Here is a 21,674-nt window from a genome sequence, read left to right on the forward strand (position 1 = left end):
AAACTGCTGCAGAAATTGAGCAGACCTAGACCTGGCTTGCAACCCTATGGGTGAGCAACAGGTCTAGAAATTAACTCGGATTTGAGCAAGTGATGCACCTGCTGGAAATCTGGAAGCTGGAGATCATGTCTAGAGCCCAGAGCTATAACTATCCAAACAATTCCCGCCCTGACAGTTGTGGCCTTGAGAGCGAAAAACTAACAGTTCGGCTGGACCTGTGCTGTTCTGTAATACTGCCGGGTCACACAAATCATGGCTGACAGTTCAACGGGGAAACAAGTCCACAAAGTGTTTTACGTTCTTTCAAGCTCCAATGCAGTGGCCTGTGTCTGCAATACTGTCCCCTGAATACGTATTTGAAAAGCAAGACCAACACTTTTTACTGGACTTTACTTCAATTTTTACTCTGAAATAGACACAGACTTTCTAATGCCCGATATAAGGCCTGTGCCTCCCTACATGAACCTCACCATTAAAGCAGAGCCGAACATTGCAGTTCAAAATGTATGTGGTTTCCCAGGTGTGACAACTGAAGGTAGGTCTGTATGTGTGTGCTTTCCACATGTTGTCTCTGTTTGTGTGTGTGTGTGTGCTTTCCACATGTTGTCTGTGTGTGTGTGTGTGTGTGTGTGTGTGTATGCTTTCCACATGTTTTCTCTGTGTGTGTGCTTTCCACATGTTATTACAGCCTACAATGGAGTCCCCCAAAATTGGACATCTTAACAATTCCTGCTGCCACATAGTATAGTAGTGCATTAGGACACATGCATGCAAACCACATTGCAATGCAAATCACTACAGAACATTTGCTTAGTCTTCGAGAAGCTTCTTGAAACAAACACCATGTCTTTATGCACAGAAACATTTTCGAAAAGAATTACATCATCGTAAAACTAAACTGCACAGGTGAGTAAGTGTCAAATGCTTTTATGGTCTAAAGAGCCTATTTCAATCGTATCACTTACCTTTGTACTTATTTGTACTTATATTTGAATGTATATAAAAGCACGATCTAAAGACATGACGAACAGCCTATCCTTGTCCGCAAATCCACATGTCCATCTGATAAATTATACTTACCAGTCGTTATGTGGTGCGCTGACACAGCAAAGGGGGTAGAAAAATCCAAAGTAATTTTATCCGGCCACCATCTTACAATGCTGCCTCGATACAGATGACAAGAAATACCGTTCTTCACTCGTTTTAAGTTGTTACACTAAGCTAAGACCTGAGCAATAGTGAATGGACCTGTGCACTGCGCACCGACATCGATGCATGTTCACTCCTGTAGTTTAACCCATGGTGAGGATGCCAAATAATGAGGAACGTACCATCTTAGCGTGCGCAGGGCATGGCTTAGAAACATGATCTACATCCTTAACACTAGCTTATATCGATAGGACAACATACTTCAAACCAAAATAAATGGCGTTTATTTATTTATTTATTTATTTTTGCGAACGGACAACGCCAAGACGCACTTGATAAATCAAGCGTCAACGGAATCTACCATGATTTAAATGGTACGGTCCAACCCGGTATAACCAAGATATCGAGAGGAAAAGGATCGTGCTATTTTGCACAGGTTATTGTGTTTTATACAGTTATTTCATCAACAGGTCAACGAAAAGACTTTATCGCAACGATAATATGGTGGAAGTGAGGCTTTAATGCTATATAAATGTTCGGAGATAACCTATAGCCAGTAAAAGACAATTATCTGTATTTGCCCCCACCCCATGAGAAGATGAACAATTAACAATTAATGCATTTTCTCTGAACTAAAATAACCTTGGCTAGACCATTATATGTTATGCCTTAGAAAGAAACATTGTATATATACAAACCAATTGATCTGTCATGAGTGGGGAAGAGTGACATGGACTATATTGATACTGTGAAAATTATTTCACCATCTCTGTTGTTATTTCACAGTGCTGGAGTCCAATGGCTTCAAAACAGGTGAAAGAGAACACTGTTTATGTGTTGACTGCCTGACCTTCATGCCTCTTTCATCAGCACATCTGCCTGAGCACAAGCTGCTTTGGGCCCTTCCAGCAGTGACACTGGACACCGTGAGGACATCCTTCCTCCCTTAAACAGACATCCTCTAGGTACAAACACACATGCACACACACACTCACATACACACACACAGGGGTAGAGAGGAAGAGAGAGAGAGAGAGAGAGAGGGGGGGGAGAGAAGGCATACAAAGATAGGCATACACACACACACACACACACACACACACACACACACACACACACACACACACACACACACACAAACATACACAAACACACAAACACAAACTCACTCACACTCACACACACACACACTTCCCCACACACCCACACACATTCCCTCTGTCATCACAAGCACAAGTTCAGGCATTGTAAACAAGGGGCAAATTGTGAGCAATGTCTTTTATGACACTCAACAGTACAGATGAACTCCATATCCTGGTAGAGTTCTACTCAGCTCAGCTCCAATGACCCAACTCAGCTCCAATTCTTTTTCAGCGACACAGCTTTCTGTACATAATTTATTCCCTCAGTTCGCAAAGCTGGAAAGGCCTGAAAAGAAAACATACCACGACTTGGCTTGTGTAATCTTCCTTCACTTCATGATTTAATAATGGAGTAAAAATTGATGTTTGTTTCAACAGCAGCAGGCAAGAATTACCACAAACTTGCCAATAAACTTTTAAATGAGTTTGGTAAACTGCTCTCAGCAAACAATAGCAGACTCTGACTGGCGGAGTGGGACTGACATGTGACTGACTTCTTCTTAACGGTCATTTTGTCTTTGCATCTTGAAGTAAACATCATTGAAATTGTGACAGATTACTTTGGAGTAGGCTATCCGTTGCCCCATAATTGTGTATACTGCAATGGACTGTTCACAGGCCTTCCAAAAAAGACTATTAAACAGCTTCAGGTGATACAAAATGCAGCAGCTAGGATTCTAACAAAAACTAAAAGAACTGACCACATTACTCCAATTCTTAAATCCTTGTACTGGCTTCCAGTAAGTCACAGAATCGGCTTTAAAGCACTATTGCTTGTTTATAAATCAGTAAATGGAGCAGGACCTAAATACCTGTCAGACATGCTTCAGCAGTACACACCTTCTCATCCTCTCAGGTCCTAGGTGAAAAACCTGTTAGTAAAACCTACTATTAGAACTAAACATGGTGAAGCAGCTTTTAGCTGCTATGCGGCTCAGCTCTGAAACCAACTTTCGGATGACATCAAAAAGCTCCCAACTGTAGCCAGTTTTAAATCTAGACTTAAGACCAAACTGTTCTCAGATGCTTTCTGCTAACTGTATATAGTATAAGTATATATACTCTTTTGATCCCGTGAGGGAAATTTGGTCTCTGCATTTAACCCAATCCGTGAAACACACACACAGCGAGGTGAAGCACACACTAATCCTGGCGCAGTGAGCTGCCTGCTACAACAGCGGCACTCGGGGAGCAGTGAGGGGTTAGGTGCCTTGCTCAAGTGCACTTCAACCGTGGCCCACTGGTAAGTGCTCGAACCGGCAACCCTGCGGTTACAAGTCCAGAGTGCTAACCAGTGGGCCACTGCGCCGAGTTACAAATTCTGAATCTGCCTTGATAATTATTCTACCTTGTCTTTTATTACTTTTTTACTACTTATGCCTTTGTTTTTGCTTATTAATTATTCTTTATTTTTAAATGATTTTACCTTGTGTTTTATGTTTTCTTTTTATTATGATCTTTACCTTTTAACTATTATTTGTCTATATTGCCCTTCTATGCTTTTATTTGTTATTATTGTTTGGTTTTGTTTATGTAAAGCACATTGAATGACCTCTGTGTATGAAATGCGCTATATAAATAAACTTGACTTGACTTGACTTGACTATACACATTCAAAAACAGTCAGACAAATATTAAAACATTTTACAGTATGTTATGCATGAGAATGGTTCTTTGTTCCATCTCGATTAACAACTCTTATGGTAGCAGCCCCTGGGATCAATCTTATAATATTCTGGTAAAATCTTTGATTTTGAAATCCAGATTCTTAACCAGACCACCGCCACTTTCTTCCCATGCAGCATCACAGAGAGGCCAAGACCATGGGATATCCATAATGTATCCACTTAATAAACATGTTGCTATATTCTCCTAACTCTAAAATAGGCTGTAAATGTCTACTTGCATCTGTTTACTATGGGGTGTTTCTCATTTTACCAGATCTCAACTGTAGGCGTGATGGTTTGAAACACAATAGAAAATTAATAGAAAATAAGTTAATTCAATTCCGACTGTAGGCTATGTCTCAACATCATTATAATGCAATGAGAAAAAAATCAGGAAAAGTCATGTGGTATCCATCGAAAATACTTCACCGGTTTTCGACCATGTTTCCCGTTAACCAATCACAATAGGAGCGTTGAATTTAGTTGAATGAAAATAGGCGTTTCTTGGTCTCTTCTTGTAAAACGAGTTAGGTGAAAAAAACAAAACACTTCCGCAAAATTTCTCATGAGAACAGTTTTTCTCCGGGATTCAGTTTGAAACATGGGGGCTTGTCTGGCCTTATGTTCTATCGCTAACTGCGTAAGTAACTAAAACTTATACTTCAAGTCACATTCTATGAACAAAAAAGTTTGCCTTGGTTGGTTGGTTGAGTTCCATAATCTATGATGGATCGCTAGCTCGCTGCGAGAACAGCCTCATGTGCTTTTTATTACATTGTCGCAACTCATTCGATGGAATCACTGAAATTGTTACACTTACTTATATGGTATATTTAATCTATGAAAGAAGTGTGCTGGGGATTTTGAGAGAATCTACTTGTTTAACTTTTAATTTCCCTTCCGTATTTGGCCGTGAGCTGGTATGTCCTGTCGTCATCGCCCTCTTCTCCTTGCCTAGCCTATTCACCGTGCTGTGCTTTGTGATTTTTTGGTATCTACCCAGTCATGGAGGAGTAGCCTACCTTTCAGTTCTAGGCCCAAGCCCTAAGTTAAATCTCAGCTTTGGTCTCCTTTTGACCCACTTTTTGACACGGATTCGAAAAGGCCTACCACAAAACTACTGCTTGTCACCACACATTGGTTAGCGTGTGCAAAGTAGGCTACGCAGTTTACGCAGAAAAACATTGTGGCCTACGTCCAATGAGTTTTGTTTACATCCGCGTCATCGAAAATGCTTTCAGTAGGGCTTTCTTGTTCCCGTTTATCTGACTTGAACACAGCCATGCCTCATAGGATAAGACTTCAGTTGCGTAAATATTCTGGCAAACAGTTTTTGAAAATACAAAAAAAAAAAAAAGAAACTCATCAGAAGTATATATATTTTTTATCACACCATCCTCAGATTAATGCATGGTAAAAATACCAAAAAATAATGGTGCCCACATGATCAACAGGCAATTTTGAAACTCGAGCACACAAAAAAATATTCCGACACTATTATAGTACTAAAATGATCACTGCATCGATTTTCTGAGAGCGTGGGAAATTTAGTTGAAATTGGTTGATTTGATATGGAATGACCCTTCACGGGCTCCAGAACCGCATTCTTGTAAAAGGCCTCACAATCCCTGCAGACACCCTAATTGTAGACTCCCCTAGTGAGCACTTAATGATGAAGAAAAGCCATGCCAACCCAACCCTTGTGTAGACCCACTTTCCATCCCACTGTTGTCTGTCTTGGGCTTCCCTGACAGGGCTCGTAGTCAGGGGCCATTGGCGAGGCATTGTGGCGTGTTGTTTGTCAAAACTGAAGTGACCTGATTTACTCAAATGAATCAGAGGCTGTGCTGATTTGCATGAAAGAACAGCTTGTGTAGCTACAATGAATGCATAGTTTATTTTTCTTTATTTTTTTTTATTTTATTTATTTTAAAGAATATCTTACTGAGTCACTTCTGATTGCCCAGACATATGAATCTATCCTCAGTGTCTTTGGACCAATGTTTACGTGTGTGTGTGTATGTATGTGTGTGTGTGTGTGCGCGTGCGTGCGCACACATGTTTGTGTTTGTGTATGTATTCTACAGGCATCATGTCTGTGCAGTTCAGCACCCTGCCTCCTGTCCAGCTGCTGCCCAGCAGCATACAACTCCACCGTCAGCCGTCTGGCATTCTCCTTCTTCCTGCTCCTGGGCACCATGGTGTCCGTCATCATGATCCTACCTGGCATGGAGACCCAACTGAAAAAGGTGCCCTGTCTGTGGAAGTGTTAAGCACCTGAGTAGAGTGGAGCTGTTAAATCTAATGTAACTTTATATGTCAAATTTTAACTTGCGTAACACCCCTGAGCAGGGAGTAGTTTTACTTTACAGGCTTATGGTATTTCAGAGGAGGCCTCCCTTTATTTCACAGAATGTATTGTAAATCAGTGTAGCCTATCTTTTGTTATTTAAAAAAAAAAAAAAAACAGAAAAAACTGGCAAACACTTTAAAATAGTGGAAATATGGATTGAGTGGCTGTACTGTCCCCCTTTTTCAAATCCCTGAGCTAGATTCTATGACTCGGATCACATAGCCAAGTACTGAGTATCCATGCTTTTGGGGAAGCTGAAGTTGTAGCTCAGCATGCATAGAACTGCCCTTTGAGAAAGTGCCTTCCTCTTTCAGCAGTCGCCTCATTCATCATTAATCAATAAAAGTTGCATGTTGTTCACTAGTAGTGATTCTAAATCAAGAGTTATTCATTACTTCACAATGATTTTTTTATGAAGCAACACATACCAGGTCTTGCATAGTGCAGATTGCATAACACTGGCAAATATTAGGTAATAGAAACTCCAGAATTATTTAGTGCAGCTCTCTCAGTTTATTTATCTCATTGGTTTGTTTGTTTGTTTGTATTTGTTTGTTTGTTTGTTTGTTTGGTCCTTCCCTCTCTCAGATTCCTGGGTTCTGTGTCGGCGGCACCTCAATACCTGGCCTGGAGAACAAAATCCAATGTGACATCATCGTCGGCTACAAATCAGTGTACCGCATGTGTTTTGCCATGGCCTGCTTCTTCTTCCTCTTCTCCATCATCATGATCCGGGTGCGCAGCAGCAAGGACCCGCGAGCCTCCATTCAGAATGGGTAGGACATGCAGGAGTCTCAGTGTTGCTTACAGGAGGGGGCCATCTGCTGGTGGGAGTGTGGCAGGCACTGCATTTGTTTTTTTGTAGGATTGTTTTTTTTTTCAAGTGTGTGTGTGTGTGTGTGTGTGTGTGTGTGTGTGTGTGTGTGTGTGTGTGTGTGTGTGTGTGTGTGTGTGTGTGTGTGTGTGTGAGTATATATACAAATACAGTAGATGTGTATTGTGTGTTAACATGCATCAATTGTGAATTTCAGATTCTGGTTCTTCAAGTTCCTGTTGCTGGTGGGGCTCACTGTAGGGGCTTTCTTCATTCCTGATGGAACTTTCACCACAGGTACTACAGACAGTTCTCCTACTTCTTGGCTCTCATTTCAGACCTGCAGAGTTCAGAAGATCCCTTTGAGAGACTTCTGCTGTCTTTGATGTGTCAGAAGAATTACTCTGTGTTTTAATTCTAGCCCCCCCTCTCTCTCTACTCCCCTCTCTCTCTCTCTACTCCCTCTCTCTCTCTCTCTCTCTCTCTCTCTCTCTCTCTCTCTCTCTCTCTCTCTACCCCCCCCCCCACACACACCTGACAGTGTGGTACTACTTTGGTGTAGTGGGCTCATTTATCTTCATCCTCATCCAGCTCATTCTGCTGGTGGACTTTGCTCACACCTGGAACCAGAACTGGGTGGAGAACGCTGAGAACGGCAATAGCAAGTGCTGGTATGCAGGTACAGTGAAACAGTGAAAGTCCTACTTCATTTACAGTCATTCATTTAGACAAGATAAGTTTATTTATGTAGAACATTTAATTCATACAAGGAGGCAATTCCATGTGCTTTGCAAATAAATAATGTTTAAATGATGTTTAAAGGAAAGTTGAATACATTTAAATAAAGGAATTTAAAGAAGACACATGAAATAGAAAAATGCATACAATGAAACAAGTTACAATGCCGGACACAGTGACAATACAGGACACAGTGCATAGGCATGTAAATATACATTATCTGTACATGTAAGGTTGGGACAGCATGTGTGCATCATATGGATCAAAACTACAACTTCATATTGTTGGCGCACACACAACTTGAATACTGCAGTGAGGCCAAGAAATGTACACTGTTGGATTTGATCTTCAGCCAATGTCTGATAGAATAACAAAACACTCACTTGTTTGACCTGCATTATCTTAGATGCTTTGTTATGTTTTTTTAACCTAGAAGGTAATTCAGAGACAGGTGGCCTTGTGCCTATGATGTAATCTTTAGAAAGCCCAGCTATGGCTGCATTTATGAGAAAATCATGACCTTGGCTGGAGTTTGTCTGAGTCAGATATTTTACTGCCATCTTCCCTGAAAGACTAATGGATGTTGCTTTTATTTTATTATATTTTATTATGCAAGACCTAGACATAGTCTTGAAGGGCAACACATATTCCTTCACCATGGCCCAAATAAATTAATGTGTTCACTGAAGAGAGGGAATAATACTTTGGATGTTGAAGGAAAGGATGAAGAAATGGGGAGCCAGAAAGAGAACAAATGATTAAATATAATGCGGAGAAAAAAGATGAGAAGAGTTCTGTGATTTCTTACTAACATGAAGGTTTTGAAAGAAGGGGGTAGAAATGATTGAATAATGCAGAGACAGAATTCAATTCATTTAAGTTTGATTGAATTTATTTTTAAGGCTCTGTACAGATCCCAGAATCTGAACATCTTAGAGCAAGTGCTGAGGCGATGGAGACAAGACACAGCTCCCCTTTTTTATTTTTTGGGGGGCTTTTTGCCTTTGTATCGATAGGACAGTGGCGAGAGACAGGAACGAGTGGAAGAGAGAGAGAGATGGGGTGGGGTCAGGACATAACCGCAGGCCGGAATCAAACCTGGGTCCCCATGGGCACTGAGACCCACACATGGTGCGGTGCTGCCTCTTGCACCATAGCTCCCCCCTTAACAGAGGGAAACACTGGGCAGAACCTAGCTAGAAGAAGAGAAGATCTGTGTGACATGAGTTACGGTGTTTTACTGCATATTTTCTGTCTGTGTTTGTTGGTAGAGAACCCATTATAAGTGTAGAGGGGGGTGAGATTGGGATGCCACGCCAGACACCACCGTTGTGCCTTGTGGAGGTGCCTAATTCAGTGAAACACTGATGAAGAAAGGTGCCTGCTTGACAAATGCAAGCTGATGTTTTTTGCCCACAAAGGTTGCTTTTATTGGTGATTTTGTTTTAGATGGTAAATAGGCTTTGTTGTTGATGTGGGTAACCTCCAACCTATAGTTCTAGGAATGGAACACCTCTCCTGTGTCCACCTAATCTAAAATATATCGTCTTTATCACAGCTCTGCTCACCTTCACGTTCCTGTTCTACGGCCTGGCGTTTGCTGCAGTCGTGCTGTTCTATGTGTACTACACCCAGACTGACGACTGTGCCACACACAAGACCTTCATCAGTCTCAACCTCATCTTTAGCATTGTGGTGTCGATTGTGGCCATCTTGCCCAAAGTGCAGGTTTGTTAATGCAGGATGGATGCACCTCAGTACTCATATTTAGTCAAGTCAAGTCAATTTATTTGTATAGCACATTCAAAAACAACAGAGTTGACCCAAAGTGCTTCACAATTTGTGAGGTTAGGCATGACAATAATAACATAGATACATAGACCAAACATTTGAGGAACAAGGAGTTCATATTTGAAAGCAGGGGATGCAGGGCATGAGAAGGGAAGCAATGTAACAGAGTATGGCTCAAATGAAGGGTGATCCATACAAAATAAGGTAAACACAAAGGTATATAACATAAGTAGGATATGAATAAGTAATAAGTAGGATAAGAAAATCAAAATAAAGTCACACTTTTTTTCATAGTTTGGCAGGTCCTGCGACTTAGTCAGGTGTGACTTATATATTGAACATGTTCTTAAATGTTAATTCATATTAACTGACATGAACCCTACATAAAAACATTACCGTCTACAGCCGCGAGAAAGCGATCTAAGTATAAGTATATATACTTTTTTGATCCCGTGAGGGAAATTTGGTCTCTGCATTTAACCCAATCGGTGAATTAGTGAAACACAAACAGCACACAGTGAACACACAGTGAGGTGAAGCACACACACTAATCCCGGCGCAGTGAGCTGCCTGCTACAACAGCAGCGCTCGGGGAGCAGTGAGGGGTTAGGTGCCTTGCTCAAGGGCACTTCAGCCGCGGCCCACTGGTCGCGGCTCGAACCGGCAACCCTCCGGTTACAAGTCCAGAGTGCTAACCAGTGGCTTTCACAATCACTAGTCAAAGTCAAAGTCAGCTTTATTGTCAATTTCTTCACATGTTCCAGACATACAAAGAGATCGAAATTACGTTTCTCACTATCCCACGGTGAAGACAAGACATATTTTACCAATTTTAAGTCCACAGACAAACATAACATTCAAGTAAACAAAAAAGTAAGTAAATAAGTAAATAAGAGGGCACATATAATAATGAAAAAATAAGATATACTTTCATATACTATATGAAAGTATATATCAAAGCTAATTCAGATTACATTAATTCATATGGCTTTGTAGCCTAGGCTTGTGGATTTATGTATTATATTTGTGTGTATATTGTTTGACTATTTATTTGTGTGTGTGTGTGTGTGCACCTTCAGGAAGCTCAGCCCAGTTCCGGTCTACTCCAATCCTCCCTGATCTCCCTCTACACCATGTATCTGACCTGGTCGGCCATGACCAACAACCCCAGTAAGTCACCGGTCAATATGTTGTATGCCCGATTAACCCACAGATCCTAGTTACGGTCAACTGAGAAAAAACTATGTCCAAGTCCACTTACCAGAAGAACGTGATTGAAAATTCAAAATCTAATAACCCGTCTTTGGAAATGATTTCATTTTATATAATTTTACACCAAAGCATATTGTGTTACTTCGTGTGGTACAACAAATCCTGAACATGTCAGACCTGGTTCATTCTCTGTTGACAATATGTATTGTATGTGTATTTGTATATGTATGTATGTGCATTAGTATGATATTATGTGATATATATATATATATATATATATATATATATATATATATATATATATATATATATATATATATATATATATATATAATATGACACTAAACCATATTACCATATTTTCCGGACTATAAGTTGCACTTTTTTTCATAGTTTGGTTGGTCCTGCGACTCAGGTGCAACACATATATATTTATATATATGTTTTTTTTCCTCTTCATGACACATTTTTTGACTGGTGCGACTTATACTCCGGTGCGACTTATAGTCCGAAAAATACGGTATAATGAATAGTTATTACCGTACATAATAATGCATATTAATCTGGTATTTCTACTCTGTGTAGACCGTAACTGTAACCCAAGTCTTCTGAGTATCGTCTCCAACTCCGCCACCCCCAGTCCTACTGTGCCCCCTGGGCAAGTTCAGTGGTGGGACGCACAAAGCATTGTGGGATTGGTCATCTTCATCCTCTGCACTCTGTATGCAAGGTATGAGCTGACCGAGAAGTCTGTCATAGTCCACGTCTAAATAATGTCCTTGGCGGACATGTTCCTGATCCTACAGTGCTGTTTTATGAAACAAGGTGTCACTTCCTGTCACAGGGAGACTATACCGGGCCCATAACTGAAGCGTTCCGTTTGTGGCATGTAAAAATTGTTTTAGAAGATTGGCTAATTTTTTCGGAACATATGTGATGCTATCAAGTCTGGTGTAGCCAATTTCATTCATTATAGTAGACTATGCCCCCCTCCCACACACACACCGCGTCAGAGTCAGTATTCTAGGAGGGATCTAGGGATCTCCTCACAAGTGTTCTCTCATTTCCTTCTGACACACACACACACACAAAGTAAGATGTATGGAAGTGTATAAAAGATGTAAATGTATAAAAGACTGACTCTTCTCTCTCTCTCTCTCTGCCGCTCTCCAGTATTCGCTCGTCCAACAACAGTCAGGTGAACAAGTTAATGCGGACGGAAGAGACCGAGGGTCTGGCAGCGTCCGACGCTGAGGCTATGGGCGATGACGGCGTGCGGCGCGCCGTGGACAACGAGGAGGACAGCGTCACCTACAGCTACTCGTTCTTCCACTTCAGCCTCTTCCTGGCCTCCCTCTACATCATGATGACCCTCACCAACTGGTACCAGTGAGTATCCAGTGCTGTCCAGTACTTAGGGAGAGAAGCCAAATCAGTGTGTCACTCCCAGGGGGATTTCATCCCATGTTATCAGTAGCCACAACAAGGAGGTAGTGTTGAATGTAATGAATACACTTTGACCTGGATGTGTGTGTGTGTGTGTGTGTGTGTGTGTGTATGTGGCTGTGGCTGTCTGTGTTTCCCAGCCTATATTCCCAAATCCTAAAAGTTTTTCACCCTTGCCAATAATGTCAATGTTTTATGACATACTTTGGATCAATACCCTTACTGTACATTGATTACGTACATACGTACAGTCATAATCTAATGACCGTGGTGTTGCTTCAGTCAGAGCCTAGTCCTGACATTTATTCATGTGACTTTCAGTCAAAGGTGTGTTAATGCATTGTCCTTCTCAGACTAGTACTAATTCTTGAAGAGATGGCAGAATATCCCATTTCAGTAATGGTTGCTATTCCATGATGCATGTGGCCATTGTGACGTAAAGTAGTAAGACCACAAAGCCAGTGTTGGCTACCGCTAATGCTTATTAAACTGTGCTGGATGCACCATTGAAATTCACAGACAGTTTTCTAATGCTGAGTGTTAATTATGACCGCCGCGCAGCGAAGTCAGATTTTTTTTTTTTTTCTTTTTTGCATGCCCAAATTTCCGTCAATGATTCCCGGGACACTGAAAGACCGGGGTACCGCAACTTGGTGGGCATGTAACCCCACATGGATAGCATGGAACCATCGTTTTTCTTTTGATCTGTAGCCCCGGCTGGACTGGACCCCCGAAAGGAGGGTAGGGCAGACACAGTTTTCTGTGAATATCTCGAAAACCGTGGGGTTTAGGAGGACCTTTTTTTTTTTGTATGTTGATCTCAAGGGGCCATGTCAACCTATTCCATAACCACTCATTTCATGTATAGCCACCTAGTTAAACACAAAAAGTAAAAATGAGGTGTTGTAATTGAAGGTATCTGTGACCTAACATAGTCAAAACTGCACGAAATTGGAAGTGTAGGATCATTATGACACCCTCTGTATGCACGCCAAGTTTTGTGGAATTACATTACATTACATTACATTACATTACATTACATTACATTTGGCTGACGCTTTTTTTAACCAAAGCGACTAACAACATGGTAAACAGTATGTTTTGGAACAATTCTCACAATTTTAGGACAGTTTAAAAACATTAGAGTACAGTAAGAATAAGTCGTCGGTGAGTGCTGTTTTTACAGTTACTTGTCAGTTTAAAACGGCTGGTGAGTGCTAGGATCAGTAAGACTTGTTGTAAGTGTTGCTATGAGAGTAGATGTTCTCTAAAGAGCTGGGTCTTCAGGAGTTTTTGAAAGTGGAAAAGGATGTCCCTGCCCTTGTAGGAACTGGCAGTGTGTTCCACCAACGAGGAACAACAGATGAGAAAAGTTTGGATTGGCTTGAGCGCATCCGGTGGTAGAGCTAGGCGCCGTTCGTCAGAGGAGCGAGCGGTCTGGAGGTAGTGTAAGTCTGTATGAGGGCATTCAAGTAGGTGGGAGCAGAACCGGAGACTACTTTGTAGGCAAGCGTTAGAGACTTGAATTTGATGCGGCCACCATAGGTAGTCAGTGTAGCTGGATGAGCAGCGGGTAACATGTGCCCTTTTGGGTTGGTTGTAGACCAGGCCGCGCCCAGCGTTCTGGATCATCTGAAGTGGTTTCACTGCGCAGGCTGGGAGACCTGTCTGGAGGGCATTGCAGTAGTCGAGTCGCTCATGGGGGCCACACAATAAATTAATTTATGTTACTATACACCAACTGGCCTGTAGGTGGCGGAGACAGTTTTCTGTGAATATCTCGAGAACCGTGGGACCTAGGAGGTCCACCTTTTTATGTATGTTGGTCTTAAGGGGCATGTCAACCCATCCCATTACCACTTATTTCATGTATAAGCGCCACCTAGTTAAAAATTAAAAGCAAAAAATTAGGTGTTTTCATCACAATATCTCTGGCTGACAAGGTCAAAACTGCACAAAATTAAAAGTGTAGGATCATTATGACACCCTCCGAATGCATGCCAAGTTTTGTGTACTATCGTTCATGGGGGCCTTACAATAAAATAATTTATGTGTACATTTAGTGGCGCATACACCAACAAGGATTCCCCGGACACTGAAAGACCGGGTACACAAAACTTGGTGGGAATGTACCCCACATGGATAGCATGGAACCGTCATTCTTCGTTTTGATCTGTAGCCCCCGCTGGACTGGACCCCGAAAGGAGGGTAGGGCAGAACACAGTTCTCTGTGAATATCTTGAGAACTGTAGGGCCTAGGATGACCAATTTTTTCCATGATGTTTGCCTCCAGGGGTCATGTTAACCCATTCCATGTGCACACATGTGCATAAACAGATACACACGCACACACATACATTTACAGTAATCATCGCGTATGACACATACTCACACAGTAGACATATGTACGCATGCATGCACATGCACAAACACACATCATGAGGCAAACACACAAGCACGCACATACACACACACACACACACACCCACACACATAAACATAAATTTGTACATGCACACAATTCAAGAATTTTTCCGTCATCTACTCCCTGAATTTTTGGTCATTGATACCGGAACACCGAACCACCGGGTACATGAAATTTGGTGGGTATGTAGCCCCACTAGACTTTTACGGAAAAATTTCTAAACTACCACCCCGTGCTGGGCCCCTGAACCGCAAAAAAAAAAAACAGTTTTTCCTAAATAACTACCTGAACCGTGGCACTGAGGATGAAGAATCTTTTTATGGTATGTTGGTCTCAAGGGCCCACATCAACCTGGCTCATAATCACTCATTTGTGATTTTGCACCCCCACCCCCGGTAAAAATGAAAATGCAATATTATTCTGCTTTAATCGCCCCTATCTTCAGTTAAGATGTTCAGAACTGCACCAAATTTTATGTGTATGATTGACCTGGCATTCTCGAGGGGTATGCCAAGTTTCAGTAGAATTTCATCCATGGGGGTCTAAAAAATTAGGTTATGTGTACATTTAGTGACTGTACACTCATTGGCCTGTAAATGGCGGTGCACACATATACACATGCACACACACAGGCACCCACATACTATCGGTATTAGAACGGCCGATACATAATTACAAATTCAGTAGGATTAAAAGAAAGCCAAAATAAATATTCATCATCATCATCATGGCTGCATTTTCAGTATTGGCGATAAGTAGTCGTTTGTCCACTAGATGGCGCATCGTTGCAGTGAGGCGTAATTTTGTTGGAAGTTAAAAGTGGGTTGGAAAAACAATGGGCGCTTCATACAAGGACTGTAATTTACCGCAGCGAACATCTAATAAGGATAGGGCGATGTTCACATGAAGTGTAATTCCCATTTCTTCTTGAAGCGAAATAAATCTGAGGATGTTTGTCGGACATGCTTGGTTTTTTTACTGTAGATGCGTTAATCTTGTAATATCAATAAGGACCTAGGTAATGTTACCGTTAAGCGTTGGTTGAGTGATGGAGGCATTTGATTTATTGCATTTGTAGAAAACTATAAATGCGGTTATACCAAGCAAATGGATAGCAGCACTGTTTGTATCTTTCGACTGTCCTTTATTGCACGTGCTACAAAATCATTCTGTGCAATGGAAGATTTACCAACGTTACACCGGTCTGATACAGTTTTGCCTATACATGCGTGAGACTGAGACGCCTGTTTATTTTGTTTTAAGTGCGTGCAGGGTGTGAGAGGGGAATCGATGTGCTTTGATTACAGCTTGGTAGTTGTAGTCTGTGAAATTAAAAAGCACGTGTGTGTGAAGTATCCAAACAATGACACCTTCATTTCATTATGGCTGCTTTAGCAAAACACCTTAAGCTACTGTGTAGTGGGTCCCATTTAGAAGTGGCTACTTCATTCCCGCTTTCCTTGACTCATGGAGTTGCGTGAATGTTATTACACCTTTTCGCCACGATATGACAGTTTAAGTCCGCTTGATACTGTAAGGCGAAGCCATTGGTTTCAAAGGAGATTTTATTTGTGTAATGCGCCAGCATAGCCTATTGACAATTTATGTTGTAAATAGGCCTACCTTATAATCCTACCTGTAGCTTAGGGAAGCTAACAGCTTTCTATTAGGATCTAGTTTGTTAGTTACCGTTTGTCATAACTCCCTGATGCATTTTTTGCATTTAGAATAGCCAGAGCGTGTATATCTCAATCGGAAAATTAAACAATATCGTGTGCCTATGGACTAGGCTGGGTGAACCCAGCCTGATCTGCCCGCTATTTATTTTTTGATTTCTTAAAAGATTGAGCTTGGTCTGATGAAAGCCAGACTAGCCATGGACCTCAGTTAAACAATGCAAGGGAACATGAATCAGCCTATATTTTGCACTAACAATAACGGACAAAAGCTCTTCAACTTTGGCCCGTTAAAATGTGTATGAACAGTCTAGCGACGCATTTCATCAAGGCCCATTTGGACATGTCAGTTATTTGCACCACTGGTTAGATGTAAAACAGCATTTCGTTTCAGACTAGGCTACAGTTACTTAATTTGTGCATTAACAATAACGTTTCAGACTACTGTTACTTAATTTGTGCATTGACAATAAAGTATTACATGAACTAAAGATGACTAAAATCTTATGTAGAAGAAGAAACATTCACAAAAAATCCATCCATCCAAAAATGACCTTTGTTTTTGATAGCTGTTGAAAACGGCATGGAACTGACAGAGATGTTTTTGTTTAAAAATACATAAAAAATAAATTAATAAATAAATAACATTATGCTGATACCTTTTGCTCTTCCCAAATACAATGTAGCCTACAGGTGTAAGTGACCTTTCATCAATCCAGTTGCAATGGATGAACTGTGATGAACTGCCCTACTTGTGATTGTTTAGAGATTTTAAAGGTTTTATAACAATGCTACATCTTCTTTGGCTATTCTACAATCTATTCACCTTTTCAGCACCAGTAGGCTACTTTCTGTGCAGCCGCTTTTGCACACACACTCAGGCATGCCAAACAAGCATACACAAAAGTTTCAAGAGTGGGGGATGGAGTAAAATATGGAGACAATTTGAAGTGTGATTTATTTTCGCGGAACGGATGTACAGGACTGAGCGGCGGTCATATTTTGTACCGCTATGCGGTACATCTAGTATTTATATTATGATTATTCTTTTTTTATCCAAAATGACTTTTGACAGTTTATCACTCTGTCTACATCTTTGGAAGTTAACACATGACTACACTGTTCCTTGCACTTGTTAAGACCACCAGGCTCGTTTGTGGTGATTTAACATATATGAGACCACACATAGATAACCGTTAACAAATATTTATTAAAGTAATAATGTAGGCCAAACGTAAATTACAGTCAGTATCCATTAAAAAAGGTGAAAAAATAAAGGTGTAGTGGGTGATTCAGGGTGCAATGTAAAATGCAGTCTCAAAATAAAGGCAATGCAGGTTCTCCTGAAGACTGTCTATAACACTGTCTATAAATGTAAAGCTATGGGAACACATGTAAGGTGTATTTCACTGTTAACAGAGAGGTATGTAGCTTGCTGTAGACTCCTGAGGAGATTCTGTGTTACTCTGAAGTACCTTGCAATGACGCTCAGTTAAAGTGGCAGCAAGGAATTTTTGTCTTTATCGTGAAAACTAGGCGACGATGGAAACAACAGATATGTTTATCTCCTCTGTACAACTGAATTATATTCTCCCAAAATGATTTTTTTGAAAATAAAAACAAGGGCTAGCTACAGAAACAGTACAATAAACATGGTATTAACCTATATTGTTGCTTTAAAGGAACTCAATATATTTTTGTGTAATAGTAAAAAGTGAAAAAGGCAGGCTGCCATTCCAACAAAATGAATTTGAGGATGTTCTAAAAAACAGCCTTGTGATAAAATTACTCAAAAGAAACTTTTGCACTTTTAAACAATCACAATTGAATGGTATCCTCACTGATAGTCCTTCTGTCTCATCCACCTCTCTCTCTTATTTCTATTTTATCTCTCTCTCTCTCTCAGGCCGGAGACGGACTACCATGCCATGGAGAGCACCATGCCTGCTGTGTGGGTGAAGATCAGCTCCAGCTGGCTTGGTCTGGCCATCTACCTCTGGACCCTGGTAGCCCCCCTCGTCCTCAGCGACCGTGACTTCAGTTAGACAAAGACCGAGGTATCTGTGACCGTTGGGGTGATGATTGATTTTAAGGATGCTCCTTTGATTTGTTTTGTTCTTGTTGAAATCATTTGGTCAATAGTTGTGGGAGTTAAACCAGCTTATCAACAAATACAAACACCACCTCCAAATCAAACCAAAGCCAGATATCTACATGAGGGGATTATTAAAAAACATTTTCATTTTAAAGTTCTTTGGTTGATGGCTCAGATATAGCCCAAACCCAAATATATAATATTTATATATTTTAAAGATTTATGTAAAATAATTCGGTTGATGCTGGTTTTCTACACAAAATTCTATGCAATGCAAAACACTAGTACAAAAGACAATAATAAAGGTTTCATCGTGGATTATTGTTTGGAATTGAAGTATCCTGACAATTTTAATCATTTTTGTCAACCTTTCTAAGTCATGTTTTCCAAAATATTTTATATATTATAGCACTAAAAACGATTCAACATACATTCTTTTTGTCATGATCACACTTATTTGTTGGTTTTGGATCAAATATACTTGGAATAAAAAGGTCTATTGGCTCCAGGTCATAGTAATAGTTGTTTTATGAAACACTCTTTTACATTTCACATTTTACCCATTATGTATAATATACATTCATAGGGAAATTCAAAATCAAATCTGCACCACTGTTCCCGTTGTCTTGCTAATGTCATCTGATGTATTCCTTTTTCTGTTACATAAAGCATTGAATGACTTATAGGGGTAGACTTCACGATTCCTTTGTATCACGTTTACAAGTTAAATATTGTAACTGTGTATTGTTCAGGGTAAGGAGAAAAGCCATAAATTAGATTCAGTAAAGTACAGTTTGGGTTTGTCTCTGGTGCCTGTAATGATTTTTGAGGAGTGTTGGTTATTTTAAGCCTTATACTTTTGTATCTTTTTATTCTTCCTGCAAAGTATACCCTTTTAGTATAATAAAAAAAAACATGTTCCAAAATCTACTGGTCACAGTATTTTCTTTGTGTTAAAGACGAAAGAATATGGATGTTCAGACTGCATTGATGTACATTGTCCTCTAGGGAGCAGTGTTGTTCCTGTAAATAAGTTTCAGCAGCAGAAGCACAATGACATAAGACATGCTAGAACTGACATAGTGGCCCTGGGACTTGGTTGATTTTATATGTATCCATGTAAAAGTGATAATTTAAAATGAGTTATCATGGGCTTTCTCCCCTGTTTCCCTTTCTTACAGTAGTGTGTGTGTGTGTGTGTGTGCTGGGGGCCTGGTGGAGACTCCTTTGGCTTTTGGCTATGTGTGCCTACCCATGGTCACATGGTCAGTGTAACCCAGTTTGATTACCCTTAGTCCCTGCTTTCACTGGGGAGCCCCCCTCATATATACACACACACACACACACACACACACACACACTTGGCAAGCATTCGTTTCGGGAATGTGATTTTCCCCATCACAAGACTGGCATGAGGTAGGGTGAGCACAGAACAAACATTCATCCATGGGGTTGTCGGAAGGAGTGTGTGTGTGTGTGTGTGTTTGTCCATGCAGTTCAAGGAGTACCCTCTCTGTTGCCTGAGGGACAGTATGTCATTCCTACAGTTCCGTTCAGCTTTTCATACACACACACACACACACACCCCTCTCCTCATCTCCCACATAGGCCCTGCAGACTTCCCAGACATCTCCCAGAATGCCTGCTTTCTTCCTGTCTCTCTCTGTGTGGGGGGCGGTGTCACATCAGCGTTCATTCATGTGTGTTTAAGCAGAAGCAACAGACCCAAAACACAGACTCTTCCCCCAAGTCAGCCAACCAGTTGTGCCCCCCCCAGGTCTATCTCTTCCACACCCTCTGCAGCACCACCAGTAGACCATAGATGTTTGAAGGGAGGGGGGGGGGTTGGGTCACCTTTAACCTTTGACCCCCACACACACACACACCATCCACCATCGTTCAAAATCTTCATTTCACTACATAGTGCCCTATAGATCTCTACCGGCACTCCTGTGTCTCCCTGCTGAATGCCTAGAAGTCTGTGTCTGTGTGCACTGTCCACCGTACGTGACTCCTCTCTGCACTGTCCTCTCTCACAGCCCATTTCCCAGTGACCGGGCTAATTGTGCCCCCACTCCTCTGCCCCCCCTCCCTCTCCTGCACTCTCAGCTGCCCTGCTCTGTCCCGTCCCGTCCCCGTTGGTCCTGATGGCGGTCGATAGCGGAGTCCCCCCACACAGCTTGGAGCAGCCAGTAGACATAATGCTGTTATATAACAGGGGACTGCGCCACCGCCACGACACGAGGCCGCAGCGAGATCATACGACAACACGGTCTAGAGAGAGGGAGAGAGAGAGAGAGATGGCATGTGTTTATACGAATGAAAGCAGGTCATCCTCGTGGAGGTGCCCCTGTTGCAAAGGCCGAGGTGCGGTCCCTGGACGGGCGTCGGGAGTGATGTCATCATGTCACAGGCTTGTTGTGATATGTCTGTGGGGAAACTCTCTCTCTCTCACTCACACACACACACACACACACACACACACACACACACACACACACACACATCTGTTCACACATGCCTTGTAAAGCACACTGTCTTGAGAGAGAGGGTCAAATGGAAAATGGCACCATGGCAATTGCGCAGGGCATAAACAACACTATTGACAGTCTCCAACAACTTAGAAGCCATTTCCCAGAGGTGTTCATTATGATCTACTGTACATTCATATACAATTAGGCTTTCCCTCCAGGAGCACTGGAGAAAAGCTGCACTTGGGGAAAAACTATTCCAAGAATAGATGTGTATACCTGATTACTGTCTGTAGGGTCTCTGTCAATCTGGAAAGGTAAAAGAGTCAGTTATTTTGACATATTGTAACATATGGATGAGCAATTAATTCATTTTTATACTGAAATAATTTTCAGCATCCAAAATGAGTAGGCCCTATGAAGTCTAACAGAGGTACCACAGAGCATGTCTAGCTGATGTGTAACAATGGCTCTGAATGAAGGCCAAACAACTGACTTAAACAATGACATCATTTTATCATTGGGCTATATTTAGACAACCTGATGATCAAATCAACTACAGGTAGCCATCTGTATTTTTTATTTGATTTTTTTAAATATATTTTTTAATTAATGAAATTGAAAGACGGGGTCTCGGGGTAGACACCCCCGAAAATTATTAAGAAATGTATGCCACGAGCACTGACTGCACTGTC

The 21,674-nt window shown here is 41.2% G+C and overlaps 2 protein-coding genes across 2 annotated transcripts in view; one reads left to right on the forward strand and one right to left on the reverse strand.

Moving 5' to 3' along the window:
- Positions 1-1,274, reverse strand: part of LOC125285338 (cAMP-dependent protein kinase inhibitor beta-like) — a 33,311-nt gene extending 32,037 nt beyond the window's left edge. The window contains exon 1 of the mRNA XM_048229749.1: positions 1,081-1,274. The gene's annotated coding sequence lies outside the window, so the exon portion shown is untranslated. The remainder of the gene's footprint in view (positions 1-1,080) is intronic.
- A 3,217-nt stretch (positions 1,275-4,491) lies between these two features.
- serinc2 (serine incorporator 2) lies at positions 4,492-19,434 on the forward strand. The gene is made up of 10 exons (XM_048230412.1): positions 4,492-4,598; positions 6,046-6,207; positions 6,900-7,087; positions 7,343-7,422; positions 7,667-7,804; positions 9,422-9,591; positions 10,734-10,824; positions 11,452-11,596; positions 12,040-12,255; positions 18,320-19,434. The coding sequence occupies exons 1-10, from the start codon at positions 4,560-4,562 to the stop codon at positions 18,456-18,458; spliced, it is 1,368 nt and encodes a 455-aa protein (XP_048086369.1). The 5' UTR covers positions 4,492-4,559; the 3' UTR covers positions 18,459-19,434.
- Positions 19,435-21,674: the final 2,240 nt, after the last annotated feature.

The sequence above is a fragment of the Alosa alosa genome, chromosome 20, assembly GCF_017589495.1.
Source record: "Alosa alosa isolate M-15738 ecotype Scorff River chromosome 20, AALO_Geno_1.1, whole genome shotgun sequence".
In the NCBI taxonomy this organism is placed as follows: domain Eukaryota; kingdom Metazoa; phylum Chordata; class Actinopteri; order Clupeiformes; family Clupeidae; genus Alosa; species Alosa alosa.